Below are 19,818 nucleotides of genomic sequence, written 5' to 3'. Positions count from 1 at the left end.
TTTCAGTTCATGCACTGATGTGTTCTGATACATTTTCAGCTTTAACAATTTGGTACAGTTCAAACAAGGGGTGAACTTACTCCTGTGTGTGGAGCTATAGTTTTCCTAGTGAACATTTAAAATTAGCAAGGACTTCATCTAGCTTCTCTTAGAATTCGATGTTTAAGCTGTGGTCTCTTGTCCGAAAGTAAAAGAAGAAAAACCCCATGCCCAGTTTTCATTACTTTCTTTACCAGCTAATGAATATTGTGTTCCTGTGTGGAACTTGAACTCATGGGAATCACAATACAGTAATATAAGCAATTTTGTTTATAACTATTAAAACTAATGATGTCCCTCACAGCACAGTTAATACAAGCAACTTGAGTGTGCTGAAGGAATTATTTTCCCTTCATCAGGGATATGGGTGAGATTTGGAATTAAGATTGACAGAATTGTTGCATCTCATTAGATTAATGTGGAATATTTAGCAAATATAAAAATAGCCCTGTATTTTGTACTTATATTAAGAAATGTTTGTTTTCTTTGTGCTGCTAAAAACTAATTTTGAGTTTTGAGTATACTACTGTATTATTTTTTCAGGTAGTTTATAAATTTATTACTCAAAATTAGTTTCGGCAGACTGAAGAACCTAACAGTTATGAATTAACTGAGTTGAAACTGAAAAGAAATGGTTTCAGCTATTACCAAAAGGAAAAAATCTTCAAATTCAACAGTTTTTATGTTAACTGTTTGTTTTATTTCCTACAGCATGGATGGTTTTCGTGTCGTGAAGTTGAATGAAGTCATTCGTAATGTGGATATTGTAATCACTGCTACTGGTAATAAGAATGTGGTAACCCGTGAACATATGGATAAAATGAAGAATGGATGTGTTGTATGTAACATGGGTCATTCGAATACAGAAATAGATGTTGTAAGTATGCAGATGTTTTTAAATTGTAATCATTTAAAATGTAGTTAAAGTAACATTTTTATTAAATTGGGTTCTCTGCTAGGAATTCACTGGAAATTCTATTATTCAGTTGCATTAATGGACATTTGGTGTGGTGAATATTAATGTGCAGTGCAAGTGAACAGTGTATAAATTATGGGTCAAAAATTGCTGCATAATATGACACATATCAAGCCCTGTAATATACTCTGACACCTTACCCTATCTGGCTTTGCCTGGAATAGACATACATAGAAGCAAAGTTCAGCTAATTGTTGCTAACAGTACCCATTGATTGTTGGACATGCTGGTGAATGGTCAGCTGTTGAAAGTTCTCTGTCTTATCCTAGTGATAAAGTTGTTAACATCTATTAAAATTTGGTTAATCCATTTAGTGCAGTAAATATTGGTGCTTGTAAGTAGTAATCAAGATTAGGGATGTTAATTTTACATTGAGTAGTTCTGTTGGTGTGCGGTAAATTACCTCCTCTATGTTATGTAGGTTAGGTTTATTTTTTTCCAATATTGGGTTGGTTTGCTGTTTTGTTGGTAGAATACTTAAAAAGATAGGTTTATGGAGTTGACCTTCTGCAACTTGTACATTCAAGCAGGCAATAGACATGGTATTTCGTATAGAACTTCAAGATCCATTCAATCTATTACTAATGTAGTAATTGTTTTAAATAAGTAAATTCTAAATTTTGTTCAAAAGGTAAGTTCATGAGAATATACGGATGGTATTTCATTGGCAAAATAGCTAACAGTCTTTGCAGAGTTGGTGATTATTGCTGCTCTTCGTACTCAAATATTGCACTGTTGGCATATGGTTGAGAAACAAAGAAGAAGAATAATTAATCAGTCAATTCCTGCATTCCGGTATTTGTAGTTCTGCATAGTTCATGTCTCTAGTGTACTTTGCACTTTGCAACTTCAATCTTTCAGCATTTAGAGGCAGTTTTTAATTTCTGTTAGCATGTAAGAAAGAAATCTGTCTAACAAGTATTTTATTTTGATGATGATGATGATGCTTGTTGTTTAAAGGGGCCTAACATCGAGGTCATCGGGGGCCTAACATCGAGGTCATCGGCCCCAGTATTTTATTTTAGCTACGTTTCTGTTGTTTCAGTTAATCCGTTGTTATTAGGATATGTCGAAGAGCAGTTTAGATTGATAATGTAGTTATTTTATTAGAAAATATCTTGAATGTTTGTATAATCCTTGAGTACTATAGGAAAAATCTGACTAGGAATGTAGTTCTGACTGCATTTCTCTTGTTCCTTTTAATCTGTTATAATGAGGATAGGCTTAAGTGTAGTTTAGAATAACAATGTAGTTGTTTTATTTGATAATGTCTTGCTTATTTTATTGTTGTGTAATCCTTTCAATATTTCAACATTTAGCAGCAGTTCTCATTTTTGAGTGCATAATAATTATAGTAATAATAATAATCGCTTTTTTCAGGCACCCCTCACCCCCCAAAAGGAGGTGAAGTTTCACTTACTATGTTAGCACTTACTATGTTAACTAGATTTCTGGCAGTACCGGAAATTGAACCTGGGCCCTATAGGACGGCAGCTAATAGTGCTAACCAATACGCTATGGAGGCAGAAATAATAATAATAATAATAATAATAATAATAATAATAAAGCAAAGCCCAAAAAAGAGTAATGGAGAACACCCAATGTATGGCATGACTTTTTCAGTCAACACCTCAATCCTATGAACAATAGGCTATTGCTACTATCCCTGCACTGTGCAAACAAAACATATACATTAATCAATGTCCATGCTCTGACTAATGACCAAAACCAAAATGATTCAGAGAACAATTTGAATGCATAACTAGAATGGGAACAGAAATAGACATGTTCATTGGATGTTGAATTATATGGGAATCACAACCTCCAGATGATGTTTGCCATCTTTTGTCACCTTCCCAGAAAAAAAACTACATAGCGATCTCAAACACAGTATTGGGAGAATTCCAAGTAGACCCTGTCACAATATCTCTAAGGTACAGTCTGGAAATAATGACCATTATAGTCAGAAAGGGGATAAACATAGATTCAGACCATTGTGTCTCAGTAGTTACTCTCAGACCCATCTCTTTAAACAGGAAAAAGAACTAACCTGCCATAACCCGCTTTGACTCAAAGAAACTCCAGGAAAAAGGGAATGAATTCAAAGAACTTGCCAGGCCAAACTTTAGCAGTACAAAAAGGCTCAAGCTGCAAAAGAAGTAGCAGAGGTTATAAAGGGGAAGAAATTTGCCTGGTGGAACAGAAGTTGTGAACAAACTTTGAAGGATCATCTGCATACCTGGAAAATGTACTACACGTCCAGAAGAGCGGAAGACTGGAACATATACAAAAGTCAATGGGCAGAAACTGCGAAGAAAATACAGAGTGAGGAATGCAAGTATGAAAAGGAACAGGTGAAAGAGATTGACCAAGACTTATGGCGAAGCGAGTCCTGATAATATTACAGGAGTTTTGTAAAGAGGATTCAATCGTACGCGCCTCCCTTTCTCTACATTCAAGGGAAAGGTCAAACTTTGGCAACATAAAACGAAGAAAACTGTGATGTCCTTGCCAAATACTCTGATAACCTTCTAAATTATGAAAACCAGCTAACCCCATCAGAATCAACAAATCAACATGCCAAAATCTGCTGTCCTCTCTCCCTGTATCATAACGAGATCAAAAACCACATAGAGATACTGAAAAACAATGAGGCCTTTGGTGAAGACTCTGGTGATAGCAGAACTATGGAAATACATCTTGGAAGGAGCAATAGACATCTTGCATAAGACTATCATTACCAATATAAATGGTCCGTTATTGGACATTATAAATTTTCCAGCTAACTCATTCCTGGTTGCCAGCGTTTCGCCCTCGTGTGCTAGGCTGGGCTCATCAGTTGGTACCTAGCACACCTACCAAGACACTGGCTAGTGCATACCATGGAGGCCACTGCATAGGCTAATTGTAGCCACCGGCAGTGCCAATGCACTTGAGAGACTTTGTCTCATTATCAAAAATTGATGCCTGCTTGGCCATCAGATTATATAGATGTTGATTCTCATAGGGGAATCAACATCTATATCATAAGACTATCATTGACATGTGTGAGAAGGAACAACTACAAGAGGACTGGAAGATAGCTTTAATCCATCCTTTACATAAGAGAGGAAGTATCATAGATGTAAATAACTGTTATGGTATCTCATTACTCCCAGTAGCATACAAGATTCTATCATTATCCATCCTGGGAACAATTATAACAGCAAGTTCAGCACTCGCTTGGAGAATACCAAGGAGATTTTTGGAATGCTCAACCCGGTTCACACCTATTTGAAACTAGCTCATTATCTACGTTTACTTGCCTAAAGCGTCATAATCATCATGTTCACTTGGTGATGCTAAATATTCATAGGAATGATACAAACCAACCTGCTTCTTGAACATACTGCCTTCCTGTTCACACGCACATACGTACTTTACCACTCACTTTGCAGCTGAGAGTGAATGATGACGCAGCCTCAGATTATTTAGCAATGTGGCTGTGTTATCAATAACTTGAAAGAAGAGCTCTCGACTTATGCTCGTAACTAGTACATTTTATCCTTACAGAAGCATTCAACAGTATTCTGGTGGGGTCACAGCTCGCTGGAATGGTGGCTACTTTTTTTAACTACACTGAAAACGTGCATCTGTAGATTCTCCGAGCTGAGTCGGCAGCAATGAAGTTATGTGCCCTTAGTTTCTCTAGGCGGTGTCTTCACTGTGAGAAATACCAAAATTCATCGCTACAACACTTGTCGTCAAGCTGGTATCTTTGTATGGGTGAGAATGCCTTATCCTCTCTCAGAAATGTGCACTTGCTAAGTTAGAGCAAAAAGAGGAAAAGATTCTGAGCCAACATACTTGGCCCAAACTACAACAACGGGATCTGTGTTAGAAAATCAAGACAAGAAATCTATTCTAAGACAGAGAAGATCACAGAAACGATGTGCAAATTCAGGGCTCGCTTCTATGGTCACCTACAATGGGTGGACAACTCTTGATTAACAAAACACATTTTTAACAATTTTGACTCAAAACCATAAACAGCAGTTTTCTGGTACATTAACGTAAAGAAAGACCTTGAAGAAATGGGCCTATGAGCAAAAGACATGCACAGACAAGACATTTTCAGAATAAGCATTGTGACTTTTGACACTTTCCAAGATGAGAAATGGATAACTGGTGCAAAGTGGTCGGATGAACGCCGTGCTCGACACAGCAATCTAATGGAAACCTACAGGATCACAACAAAATTTAATAAATGCCAGATTTTATATTGAAACTTACCATGGACCCTAGTCGACCAATTAGCAATTATTAATAATAATAATAATCTATATATTTAAAAATCTAAGTTTATTTTTGTTGCATCGATTTTGAGAGAACGGCTGAACCGATTTACATCGTAAAGCGTTCTGACAAAAGTTTTGGCCTGTAAATTTGCAGGGTGTCTTTAGAAGCATAAAAGTTTCTTGGCGTATATTTTTAAATTATTAAAGGAATAGTATAGCATTCTCATTGATCAATACGCTCACGAGTACTTCCAGGCCGCCTGAACCATGCGAGCGCTAGTAAGTGGCATGATAGAGGTGGAAAGGTGTAGGCACGCATGCAGTCTCACACCTTTAAGTACGAACATGCCGAGTGGATTAATCCTCATTCTGCGCTCATAGCAGTGTTCTTCACTCATCACTGGCAGCCGCACAAACTGAGTGGAGCACCCCTCGCTCTTTCTTCATTAACGAGGAAGTTTTTTCCATTCACTTATGATTGTATAGCATTCACGAGAAGATCGTGTTGTGTTCTTTAAATTTAATTTTGTTTTTATGCAAATGTTCATAGTTATGAGTGTACATAATGGTTAAATAGAGTAGCAGTAGTGATGATGAATTTACGGTAGCAAGCAAACTGTACTTGATTTCATGTTCTGACAGAAGGTAAAGCGCACATCCAATTACTAATAGAAGGTGCATTTGGGAGATAATGGGTTCGAACCTCACTGTCGGCAGCTCTGGAGTTGTTTTTCTATGGTCTTCCAGTTTCACACCAGGCAAATGCTGGGGCTGTACCTTAATTAAGCCTACGGCTGCTTCCTTCACGCTCCTTGCACTTTCCTATAACACCTATCTGTGTCATTGCAACTTAAAGCACATTGTAAAAAAATAAGAGAAGACAGAAATTCGACGAATTCCACCATTTATATCAGGAAGTGAAGAAGGACCCATAGAAATTCTGTGACTATTTAAGAATATCAATGCAGGCATTTCATTGTCCGATTCCGTGGCTGAATGGCCAGCATTGAGGCCTTCGGTTCAGAGGGTCCCGGGTTTGATTCCCGGCTGGGTCATCAGGGATTTTAATCGTGTGTGATTAATTCTTCTGGCTCAGGGACTGATTATTTGTTTGTCCCAACACACTCCTCTTCATATTCAGAGAACACACTACACTACAAAGCACCGGAGAAATACGCAATAGTGATTACATCCCACAATCCTCCACAAAGGGTTGGCGTCAAGAAGGACATCCTGCCATAAAACCAGGTCAAATCCACATGTACGAAACTGTTCACACCTGCGACCCCACAGGTGTGGAAAAACACGGTAGAAGAATAAGAATGAAGACATGTTGATATTTGCCAAAAGGAATTGAAGGTAGTAGGAAACCACAGAAGTACAGCAACTATCATGCCACCCCTATTTCCATTGAAGAAAATCTGGTCATTACAATAACGTACGCATTAGTAATGTAATATTATTCTCCATTTCAATAAAGTAATCCGTACTTTATCAAAACATTACATTTGTAGAGTATAAAGATAATATTAAACAAGCAGCCTACTAATTCAATATTGATATTTTACCTTCATTAAACATAGGCCGATAATATTGTGAGTGGGCAGCCTTGGCCTTGAGCCAACCAATCACAGAACAGCACTCAAGAAGCACATCGCTCCAAAATCAAACCGATTTGATTCTTGAGGGAGGAGCAGAGGTAAGAGGGAGAAATGAAGTGTTAGCGTGAACGCCGCTATTGAAATATATGGGTATGATTTGCATCTCGCAGCCTCCTGTGTGAAAAGGAAGGACTGATGAGTGCTGAGGGTAATCCACCCAGCATTTTCGTACCCTTACTGGTCACCTGTACGTCGTGTACAGGAATAGTCGCTGTTTTGCTCCTCAGCTGCTGAACCGTGCACATTACATTCAAAATTCCTCTAAATTTAAATGAGAGTTCAGTGTCTGGATTAAAATTAAATTCCAGAGCAGCTGGCTCTATTCAGTAAGCACGGCTGAATATGGGATAAAGCCCCAATGATAAATAGTAATTCATTAATGTGTGTGAATTGCCTTCTAAAATATATCATAGGTAACGACATTCCATTCTTCGGGTGCAAAAATGATTGTTCTTGGGGGAGATTTCATAAAGGTTTTGCCTGTCTTGCCACACGTTTATCGCCAAAGAATTATTTATCTTCATAAAAGGAAAGAAAAATTCCACCTAATCAATACATTTATTTTCTTGCAAAGTATTACAATCTAGGACCGGTTTCGACCCTTCATAGGTCATCTTCAGCTATATCAGAATCACATTTGCATTTCTATCTTGTACCTCTGAAAGACCTTCATGATATATTGTTTCATAATTTTCATTGAAAACTTATCTTAAAAACTTACAAATTTCTAAGCGTTGTGTTAAAATTAAAAAATTAAAATTACAAAACTTTGTCTATTATATACATGCCCTTGGGCTGACAGAATGCATCCTTGGGTTGATTAAGCATTTATCTTAGGTATTGTTGCTTATTCTGTTGAATCGAATCCCTTTTATACTTATGTACAATCGTGAATAGATTATCAGTAAAATTTGATAAATAAATCTTGCGTGATAATTATAATAAAATATCATGTTACATCTTTATACCTTATTGCTGGAGTGATATTATTTTAGGCAAAATATAAATGCGGGTTGATCTCTATAAAATATTTTACATAAACACACTAATATATTTTAAAGTCTAATCATTGTACTTTAAAGTCTAAAATACTTATTGCTTTGGATCTTGCGTTGTTATGTGGTAAAATATTATAACAATTTGTCTTATATAACATCAGATATTGATAATATTTAAATATGCCGTGTATGGTTGACTTTTAAATCTGATGATTAAATGGCATTTCCTTCTTGCATAAAATTGCAAGTTTCATATTATGTTGATTATGTATTGTATAAAACATAAATGTCTAATAAATTGAATGCTTATCATTTACTACAGAAATTTTAAAAACACTTGAATGTCTAGTAATATAGTCAGTGTGTTTAGTGACACTGAAACATGTTGGCCTTGATTCTTGCATTATATTTCCATAATTTGCCTTTTTTTTATATATGTCGAATGTTGGTCTTTATAGGTTCCATTTGTAAATAACAGCACTTTCCTATAATTGTGAAATGAATCAATAAGCTTGACACGTGTTAAATTATGGAATATATGTGTGACTCGTCAAACGGCCAAGAAACTTGCATTTCAAACATCCAGCAACTTTACCAGCCTTAAAAAAGGGAAAGGAACCACCACAGTCTTACGGCATTTGATGGGAGAAAACTCCAGAAGTTAGGCCAGAACTGAATCACACATATATTCCATAATTTAACACGTGTCAAGCTTATTGATTCATTTCACAATTATAGGAAAGTGCTGTTATTTACAAATGGAACCTATAAAGACCAACATTCGACATATATAAAAAAAAGGCAAATTATGGAAATATAACGCAAGAATCAAGGCCAACATGTTTCAGTGTCACTAAACACACTGACTATATTACTAGACATTCAAGTGTTTTTAAAATTTCTGTAGTAAATGATAAGCATTCAATTTATTAGACATTTATGTTTTATACAATACATAATCAACATAATATGAAACTTGCAATTTTATGCAAGAAGGAAATGCCATTTAATCATCAGATTTAAAAGTCAACCATACATGGCATATTTAAATATTATCAATATCTGATGTTATATAAGACAAATTGTTATAATATTTTACCACATAACAACGCAAGATCCAAAGCAATAAGTATTTTAGACTTTAAAGTACAATGATTAGACTTTAAAATATATTAGTGTGTTTATGTAAAATATTTTATAGAGATCAACCCGCATTTATATTTTGCCTAAAATAATATCACTCCAGCAATAAGGTATAAAGATGTAACATGATATTTTATTATAATTATCACGCAAGTTTTATTTATCAAATTTTACTGATAATCTATTCACGATTGTACATAAGTATAAAAGGGATTCGATTCAACAGAATAAGCAACAATACCTAAGATAAATGCTTAATCAACCCAAGGATGCTTTCTGTCAGCCCAAGGGCATGTATATAATAGACAAAGTTTTGTAATTTTAATTTTTTAATTTTAACACAACGCTTAGAAATTTGTAAGTTTTTAAGATAAGTTTTCAATGAAAATTATGAAACAATATATCATGAAGGTCTTTCAGAGGTACAAGATAGAAATGCAAATGTGATTCTGATATAGCTGAAGATGACCTATGAAGGGTCGAAACCGGTCCTAGATTGTAATACTTTGCAAGAAAATAAATATATTGATTAGGTGGAATTTTTCTTTCCTTTTATGAAGATTGGTAAATGTCAATACGGAAAATGAAATTCATAAATCAAGAAAGAATTATTTAGTTATAATTAAATAGTCTCCCCTTTGACCCTTCTTCAAACCCTGCTGTTTTCACAAAAATATGCACGCAAAACCACATAATAATGGAATTCACTCATTTTTTTTGCAAGAAATCTGTAACGGCAACAACCTCTATGTGGATGGTGATGGATCAAATTTTATTGAACTACAAGCCAGAATTTTAGCATATGGTAATATCATGATTGAAATTTATAGCAAAGTGTTCACTTCTGCGAGAGATGACATCATTTTCTGGAAAGTTGCCATTCTTAATTAATTTGAAAGTCATTGGTCTTATTCTCGGTAGTTCAAAACCATACACTAGCGTCAACAGATTAATACTCACAATGAGAGCTAGCTACTTCATTTTCCTGCATAATTCTCAATTTCCTTCAAATTAATGGTTTACCTCCAGATATTTTTATTCCAAAAATTGGATCCATTGTTATGCTCCTTAGAAATCAAAAAGTTTCCCAATGGCTCCTAAACAGAACCAAATTAGGGCCTAATTCTAAGGAGTAAATATGAAAATTGTTTATAGTTGGAAATAATAAGTGTAGATAAAGCTGCAGGGACAGCTCTAATCCCTCGAATTGACTTAAGGCGAGACTGAATACCCTATATTGCCAATATTAATTTTGTATACTGTATGTTCCTTTTTCTCAAACTGTTGAAGATCAGTATATGAAATTCATACAGCATATTCTTCAATTTGTCCTAATTGCTGGGATCTGCAATTGGAACGGTACTTCAATAAATGCGGGGAGTTACTTTTATTTTATGGAAAAGCTAAATTATAATTAAAAATAATCAACTATGAAGCATAACTCAAAAGGTATTCATCAGAATGTCCTGATCGTAGAGCCGCAGGTGTATTATATACACATTAAGCAACTCTGAAAATATTCAAGGCATTATGTTGTTTAGTTTTAGAGAAAGAGGTACATAGGTGAGAGATTTTGAAGTTTTAAGAAAATCAACTCCGAAGTCGAAGAATGAAAAATGTAGCAGAAACCTGCCCTACACTGCTTCCTTGAGAAACAGGAGTACAGCATACACATTTATTCAACACTGCACTTAAACTTGTTAAATCTGTGAATATTTTAACAGAATGTCATTCATTTTATTCAGAGTATTCTAATATTCTTCAAGCTGAAGCTTTCTTCTAGAAGCACTAGGGTGAATGACTACAGTTTCACTGTCATTAGTAATACCTATTTCCTTAGGAAAAACACATTATTACCACATAGTTCACAATTATCCAGTCTGTAGAACCTTATTACCTTTGTTTTTACATTTCTTGTACACACTTGTACTCCATGGCATTGGAAATTATACAAATCAATAAAGAACTGAAGGAAATGTGAAACTACAACAAGAATTCAATAAACATATCATTTTATCACAAAATACATGTTTGTAAACAGTAGGCAGCAATCTCAGAGCACGATAGAGTAGCCAACTTCCAGAGAAAAACTAAAATTACTTCTAAGAGGAATTTGTATACACCAGAATGTACATAAAATTCCAAATTATAACAAATAAAAAATGAAATTTTTTATTTTATTTTGGACTTGTCTTACCTTAACAACATTCGATAAAACACTTCCATCTTTTTTCAAGAGGCATAAATTTCCAATTCGCTTGGCATTTCGTATCATGATCAATAAAGCTCAAGGGACATGTAGGTCTCCATTTACATCAGCCAGTTTTCAGCCACGACCAGTTAAAAGTTGCAATGTCAAGTGAGCGATATTTTAAAGTTGCAATAGTGCCAAAAGGTAATTTGTACATGGAATGCATTGAGCAAGTGGCTGCGTGGTTTTTGTCGCATAGTTATCAGCTTGCATTCAAGAGTTTGTGGGTCAGCAGTAGTGAGGATGGTTTTTAGCGGTTTCCCATTTTTAGACCAGGCAAATGCTGGAGCTGTACCTTAATTAAGGCCACGGTCACTTCCATCCCACTTCTAGCCAATTATTATCCCATCGCCACAGCTGTAAGACCTATCTCTGTCAGTGCGATGTAAATAAAATTGTAAAAAAAATAAAGTAAAAGGAATGTTGTATATAAGGAAATCCTTCAATAAATATTTATCCCATTGACCATCATATCTTGACAGCTTTCAGCTAGTTGTATATTTAAACACTAGGCTGATTTTTGTCTCATCGATTTTGAGAGAACGGCTGAACTGATGAACTCATAAGTTATGAATTTCATTATGGTCCGTATTGACAATTGATCACTATTAAAGGGTAGGAAGGGTCCACCTATTCAATACTATTAGTTTGTATATTGTCATAAAACTGGGACTAGTTTCGACCCCATATATATTGGGTCATTTTCAGCCATGCTCCAATTGGAAGACATAAGCACACATATAACCAATAATGATATGAACACTGATATGATACAATTTATAGTCTTAATTTAAACCATTGATGAAGTCTGAATAACATATCCACACTTTAAACTAAATAACGCATCAAGAATGTTTTGGTTGATGGCAAACTATTTTGTCGTTTCTATAGCAGCCATTGTTTTTGAATTGATCTGGGAGTTGGTATCTTTTTCTGTGTAGATGAGCAACTTGATTGATATTCATGTTTGTTCAATAGTAATATGGGTCAAGACTTATGTAGCTTTAAGGGGAACATTTTTACTTTGAATAGGTTTTCCTTATCAATGTAGTGATCTATTGTTTAATTTATTTGCAGGTGAATGTCTCATTCTGTTAAATCCTTGTTGTCCGACTGTTCTTGGCTTTTCTTAGATTGTTTCTCGAGCTCAAGAGCTAACCTTTAGCTATCCAATTGTTGTTTATTATTGGTTAACAAAGAGTAAAATCTTGTTGTAGTTCCTGAAGTAGTTGCCGTTGTTCAGCTTCTTTACCTTGCTGGATTTGTAATATTTTGCACTCCATTTTTGTCTGCTGCTGAACTAAGTCTTCTAATAACTTTTCTTTAGAAAGTTTCATTGCAACCCTCAGATCCAGCTCTTTTTGTTGCTGTTCTTCAATAATTTTTTCCAATGCCAATCTTTCTCTCTGCCATTGCTCCTCAAGTTTATTTTCCTGTTCTTGATCTTGAAAAGAACTTGAACTTGGCCCAGGCAATTCATATCATGCACTCTGAAGCTCCTTAAAATTGAGTCCACCTTCTGCTGCCAAGAATTTCATTATAGACTCAGTTCCTTGGCGGAGCACCTCCACTGAAAGATATGTAAAGTTTTCAGGATTTAGATGTAACTCTCTAAAGGCACAAGCTTTGCATATATTAGTTAGCAAATGAGACAAATCCTTGTTGAGACGAATGTCCAGATGCTGGAGGTTGAGCAAGCATCCAATGGAACTTGGCAATCCCTCTAATTTATTTTCTGATACAATCAAAGTCTGTAGGTTTTCCAGCTCGCTTATAGCTTCAGGAAGAAAAGTCAGCTGATTAGCTTTAACATTCAGTTCCATGAATTTAGCATCAACTATCTGTTTCCATTGATGCTTTCACTGCCCGTACGTATAGACATGATACTGTATAGGCTTTTGGGCTTATGACAAGAAAAAAAGGTGAAATTCTTTACGTTTGGCAGAGAACTGTGCACTGTGTCATCAGAAGAAAATGTTGACTGTCCACGAGAAAGGCTTCTTAAACAATGACTTTTTGAAATTTAGACCTTATGATAGAAGTTCATTCGTCACCAGATGGCTCACAGGACGTGGCACAGCGCTAGTATTCGAAGCGGAAGTTGACCGAACCATCAGAATCAGTCTAAGAGGTTCACATAACGTGTACGTAACATATGACATTGAAAGGTGTATGACATTGACACAAGCCCGGAATGAAACATCTGGTGATGAGGAACGTACGAATTTGGAAAACACCGAGACGAAATAACAATAGTGAAGGGATAGGGAAGGGAGCTACCTACGTAAATTCTTAATGGCTGGCAACCAGGTATTACTTAATTGATAGCCAGTGTCCGTGTTGAAATTTCTCAGGAGTTATGTTGATCATGCATTTGTGGTCTGGACAGAAGGTCCTGAGAAACTTCATCTATTTCTAAACCACCTAAATCAGCAACATCCTTCAATAAAATTCACTATGGAGATGGAGTCGGACGGATGCCTTCCTTTCTTGGATGTTCTAGTAAGAAAGAAACCGGACAGCTCCTTAGGACATACTGTCTAATCGCAAGCCTACCCACTCAAATCACTATCTTCATGCAGATTCTCACCACCATCCAGCACAAAAACAAGGCATTCTCACACCACTCACCCAGAGGGCGAGACGAATTTGTGAGCCATCAAATATTCAGGTGGAGGTGGACACGCTCAGTCGCATTCAAGGGTAATGATTACAGCGATTTGCAGATTCATAGAGCCCTGCATCCCAGAGAAACGACCAAGCAAAGCTCACAGAAGGAAGAAGTGAAGGGAACTGCCTACTTGCCTTACATTCACAACACCACAGATTGAATTGCCAAGATCCTCTGCAAACACAATATAAAAACAGTGTTTGCCACCGCCACTAAAATTGCTCACAGTTTGAGTAAAACCAAGACAAATTGTCCCCACTTTTACATCCTGGGGTATACGAAATTCCCTGTACTTGCGGTAAGGTATAAATCGGCCAAATATGCCGGCCCATTGGTACCCGTATCAAGGAACATTAACGTAATATTCGTCTCAACCAACCAGATAAATCGGCAATAGCTGAGCACGCTTCATCGTCGGGTTATGATGTCGTGTTCCAAGATGCTAGAGCTCTTACCCACACTAGACACTACAGGCTTGTGTCAATGTCACACACCTGTCAGTATCATATGTTACGTACACATGTTATGTGAACCTCTTAGACTGATTCTAATGGTTTAGTCAGCTTCCGCTTCGAACGCTAGCGCTGTGCCATGTCCAGGGAGCCATCTGGTGGCGAATGAACATACCATTTCCACTTCTGTATTACAACGTCTAAATTTAAGAGTCATTGTTTAAGAAGCCTTTATCGTGGACAGTCAAGAATTTCTTCTGAAGGTGCAGAGCACAGTTCTCTGCCAAATGTAAAGAATTTCACCTTATTTCTTCACACGCCGTAAGCCCAAAGGCCTATACAGTATCGTGTCTATAACTATCTGTTTGCTTCATCCATTACCATTGCTGACATCTCTTTATTCAAAAATACCTTGAAATAATCAATTTCAGGGCATTCAGGGTCAAATTATTATTTGACATAGCTAGGTTTGGCACTTGAAATGCATGTGCCTTCGGCAGACTCATCGCCTGACCATGTGGGCAGGCCTAGGTCAGTGTCATTTCTTCCTCTCTCTGGCAGCAAATCACATCCACTATCATCATTATCACTCACTGTCACTTCACTAATATCCTCAATATCACTAACGTCACTGTCAAAATCCACATTAGACACAATCTCCTCTAAAAGTGTAAGATTTCCTCCAGGCGCATCTCATGTTCGTACACGGCAGCCATAATTCACACAACTGTGTGCACCCTATAAATTATCTCCAGTGCTTGTCTATGCTATACTGCATGCCTTTTACCTTCTTCCATCTTGCAGTTGATCAAGAACACCACCACAACACTCCAAGCAACAAAAAATTCACATTCACAAAAATTCATCTGACAAAATGGAGAAATATCACTGAAATGTAAACCAGCACCTTATAGAGCAATCACCAGGACTATACTGTACGCTATTGAATGAATGTCTTGTGATTTGCCAAGGCACACATCAAGCGAAGTGCCCTCTGAAGTGGTGACTGCTTTAGTAAGATGTCTACAGTGTCAAATGCCTTACAGTACTTAAGTCTAACAGTATAAGAACAGTTGTCTGCTGTTTGTCCATTGCCTTACACATGTCGTCCACAACTTTTGGCATGGGCCTAGATGTTAGGCCCCTTTAAACAACAAGCATCATCATCATCATCATCATCAACAACTTTTGGTGTAGCAATGTTCCTAATCTTGAAGCCTAACTGTAGAAGTTGTAGGTGTTGTTTGTTTATATTCATGGTTATCTGCAAAGATAGAAACCAATATCATTTCTTCTTTGAACAGTTTTCAGATTCTGGTATCATAGCTTTAACTCTTCTTATATTCATTTTGCAGAACAGTCTCCGTACTCCAGACTTGACTTGGGAAAAAGTGAGATCTCAGGTGGATCATGTCATTTGGCCTGATGGTAAACGTATTGTGCTTTTGGCTGAAGGACGTCTCGTAAATCTTAGTTGTTCCAGTTTACCATCATTCGTGGTCTCCATTACTGCTTCCACCCAGGTACATACCATTTATTCAAATACAATAACATGGCAGATACTAACTTTGATTTCCTTGTATTGATATAACCTTTTCTTCTACAGGCCCTGGCTTTGATAGAACTTTTCAACGCCCCCCATGGTCGCTACAAGTCTGATGTCTATCTTCTACCTAAGAAAATGGGTAAGCTTTAACAATTATGTACACTGACTTTACTTTAATCTAAGAGGAGGCATTTCCTTTTCTTTTTCCATAAAAAAATTTTGGCATTGTCTTGAAAGCACAGACTAAGACAATCTTTACACCTGATGACAGTTAATGTTTGTAGTCTTGTATACTACACTGCCACGATATAAAACCACACAATGGTCGCACTTGCTGCTGCAAGTAAAATGTAGCCAAGTGGAATGAGGCAAAATACAGTCTAAATTATGGCTTTAATTCAAACACTCATCTTGTTTTCGCTATCAGTATTGTAACATTAATAGTAGTGACATGTCATGTCATGTTCTACGATGACCATCAATACCTATGGTACCTACAAACATGCCATCCTCAGTGGCACAGTTAATTTGTCATTATCCTTCACCTGGCGGTCAAGGGTTCGATTCCCGGCCGGGTCAGGAGTTTTTAATTGTAAATGATTAATATCCCTGGTCTGGGGACTGGGTGTTTGTGTCGTTCTTAACGTTCTTTTCCTCACATTCAACACTTTACACTTTCGCCATTTACATAATACACGCAGGTTCCTCACATATGGTGCAAGTAGGGGCAAAAGATCTTCATAGGTTGACGCCTCAAACAAATAGCATTTTATGAAAAAAAAGAAAATAACATTATTGTTCAATACATGCAAGTGAAATACAGAGAAAAGGTTCTGATATCACAGAATATTAGGCCCAGGAGTGTGGCTGATGGTTAAGTCTATACAGACATAGACACTTATATTGAATCTTTGCAAAGTCTACAGGCAGGTGATGCAGCATTCACAATGAACACAGACTGGTGTGCAAGGATGATGACAAAAAGGTTCAGGCTTGCATTACAATGTAGAAACAGTGCTAGTGATTTTGTGATGTATACCATGCTGAAGAGTTGGTGATAGTGATTTTTAAATAATAATTGTAAATGTGAGGCATTTCAAATATACTTCTGCTGATGATTGTTGGTAGTTGATTGTACATTTCTAACTGATAATCCATTACTATAGTTTCTATGACCTACTGTAGTGTTGGGATAAAATGCTTACCAGGCGAGTTGGCCGTGCGGTTAGGGGCGCACAGCTGTGAACTTGCATCTGAGAGATAGTGGGTTCGAGCCCCACGGTCGGCAGCCTTGAAGATGGTTTTCCGTGGTTTCCCATTTTCACACCAGGCTGTACCTTAATTAAGGCCACAGCCACTTCTTTCCTGCTCCTAGGCTTTTCCTATCCCGTCATAACCACAAGACCTAATTGTGTCGGTGTGGAGCAAAGCAAATTGATCAAGTGCTTCTCCTGTTATTGGTACTTGTGAAGAATGTCTTAGAAAAGGACTTATGCAGCACTAGGTTTGTCATAGTCACAACCCATCAAATTGAAGTTGTCGTCGGCAGTTACTCGTTTCCGAGTGTACAGTTTTCCTGGCTAATAGCTCACTTCAATTCACAGCAGTTTGTGTTTGAACTTCCAGTGATTGTACAGGCCAATTCTTGCATGGAAAATGAGTCCACATTATGCAGCATAGGTATGGGGGAGGTCTTGGCTGGGTTAGGTGAAGTTTGCGTTCCTGTCGCTTAATATCTTCACATCTGCGGCGTTCTTGTTCTAAATGGTGAACTGTGGCAGAGACAGTTTGCAGTTTCTTTTCCCCCGAAACCTGGGATACAAATAGGCAGTTCTAAGGATTCTTTAAGTTTGGCAATATCTGCCACAACCGTGCCTCCAGATTGGACCTTTCTAATGAGGAGTTCATAGATCGATTCTTCCTTGCGCAAGTACCCGGGAGCGAGGACTTTGCGAGGACCAGACATGTTGATAGAAAAGTTAATAATTTAGAAAAATTCCCAGCGACCAAGAAAATTCTGAAGAGTTTGGCGCAAATCCTACGTTTAGCTGTCAAAAAGGGCTTAATCTAGACCCATTCAACCACGCTCTTCTACCACTTATAGGAATTCCGTGGTTCAGAGAGAGGTGAAAGAAGGTGTGGGCTTGAATGGGTCCATCTACAATAACAAAGATTCTTTTAAAACTTTAAAATAAAGGTTAATTTCTTTTCAGAAAATCAAACTTAACAACAGTGTATCAGGTACAGTGACAATTTTGATATAAAAATAGAAAACCCCAGAATAGGGACTTTAACAGTTTTAGGCTTTAAGCTCCAAATTTACAAATTTACAATGACGCCGATGTAGCATTTAATAAAACACAAATTTCCAGAGCACTTTGCTCCAACTGTGACAAATTTACGGCCTTCCAAAGGCACCACTCAATATTACAGTAATATTAGCAATCTCAGAAAAGAGTTTAACATGCTCTCCAACTTCTACCAAGGAGGCTGTGCTCCCAATTTCTTGCAGCCTACTCAAGGCAACATTACACCAAAAATCTTACAATTTCTGGCCTCTGTAGGCCCAATCTACAATTTACAATTTTTGGACACAGGGGTATCTAGTACCCATACTACTGGGCCTTTGTGGAAAGAAAGAACAGGTTAATTTACTGATCCAAAGTCAAAATCGATGGAGGTGTACACTAGCACTCCTTGAAAACTCGGTTTTAAAACCCTACTTGGGCTTGTGGCCTGATGATGCAGAGGCTAATCCCACACTACTGAGGTGACTAGAAGAACAAGTTACTTGGTAATGTACAGGATAAAAATGGTTACAAAATCGTAGTCACCTCATGATAAATTGAAGGGGAACTCGAGAGGGTAACTCGCTCTCCATCCGCGATTTACAGTTTAAGACTTTATGAAGTTTTACATTAGCAAGAAGTAATTTACTTTTTAAAAATCACACGGTTATACAGTTGAAGCTTAGAATCTTCCCCTTGGATAAGTTGAGAGATAGCTACAGAGATAGAATACTGGTGGCCATTACCTGGGCTGATATACTGCCTGCCGAAGAATGAGGCTCCCCGCCTCCCATCTTAACACACACACACTCAGAAATTTGGTGGCCTATAAGACAAGGTAACTTGAAAAAGCTGCAGCTTATATACCCGAGGGGATGGTTTGAGAAGGCTCTGGACTAAATCCGAACACACCCTCTCATTTTTATTGGATAGTTTAACAGTTACAAGAAGCCTATGATAGGCTGAAAAATACATACAAAATTTTCTTATTGGCCAGATTCAAAAGCTAGTGGGATGAGAAGGAAGTGTTGCAAACCTTGAAATAACAAAATAAATGAACATTGATTTAGTTATGAAAACCTAGAAACACAAAACTTCTTTAAATCGCAAATTCTTCCACCTTGCACTACTGTAGAGTGCATGACCTCAGTTTTTGGAAGGACATCTATGAAGAAAATTTCAGACTACTTGCTGTACACCAGAAGAAAACAAATAAATCCAGTCAGTTTAGGAAACTTTAAAATAACACAATGCTCTGTTATTTATGAGTGACGTCTTCTGATTAAAGCCTCAACTTCATGCAGTAGCGGTTTCACGTTTTGTTTGATAGAGTTCCTTAAGACACTTCTTTTAAATATGCGGGGTTGAGGTGTACCTCCTGGTACAATTATTATTATTATTATTATTATTATTATTATTATTATTATTATTATTATTATTATTATTATTATTACTGCATCATCTAAGGCAATTCTTCAGTTTGTGGCATCATCCCTTGAGAAAATACTGCAAATAC

The 19,818-nt window shown here is 36.9% G+C and overlaps 1 protein-coding gene across 2 annotated transcripts in view; it reads left to right on the top strand.

Annotated features, from left to right (window-relative positions):
* Nucleotides 1-19,818, top strand: part of AhcyL1 (Adenosylhomocysteinase like 1) — a 472,277-nt gene that overhangs the window by 426,528 nt on the left and 25,931 nt on the right. For both annotated transcript variants that reach the window (XM_067140830.2, XM_067140831.2), the window contains 3 exons: nucleotides 751-916; nucleotides 15,824-15,991; nucleotides 16,075-16,153. In XM_067140830.2, coding sequence (XP_066996931.1) covers nucleotides 751-916; nucleotides 15,824-15,991; nucleotides 16,075-16,153 — 413 coding nt within the window. The remainder of the gene's footprint in view (nucleotides 1-750; nucleotides 917-15,823; nucleotides 15,992-16,074; nucleotides 16,154-19,818) is intronic.

This window comes from Anabrus simplex, chromosome 2, assembly GCF_040414725.1.
Source record: "Anabrus simplex isolate iqAnaSimp1 chromosome 2, ASM4041472v1, whole genome shotgun sequence".
NCBI classification, from domain to species: domain Eukaryota; kingdom Metazoa; phylum Arthropoda; class Insecta; order Orthoptera; family Tettigoniidae; genus Anabrus; species Anabrus simplex.
This window is presented reverse-complemented; position numbering and strand designations above follow the sequence as displayed.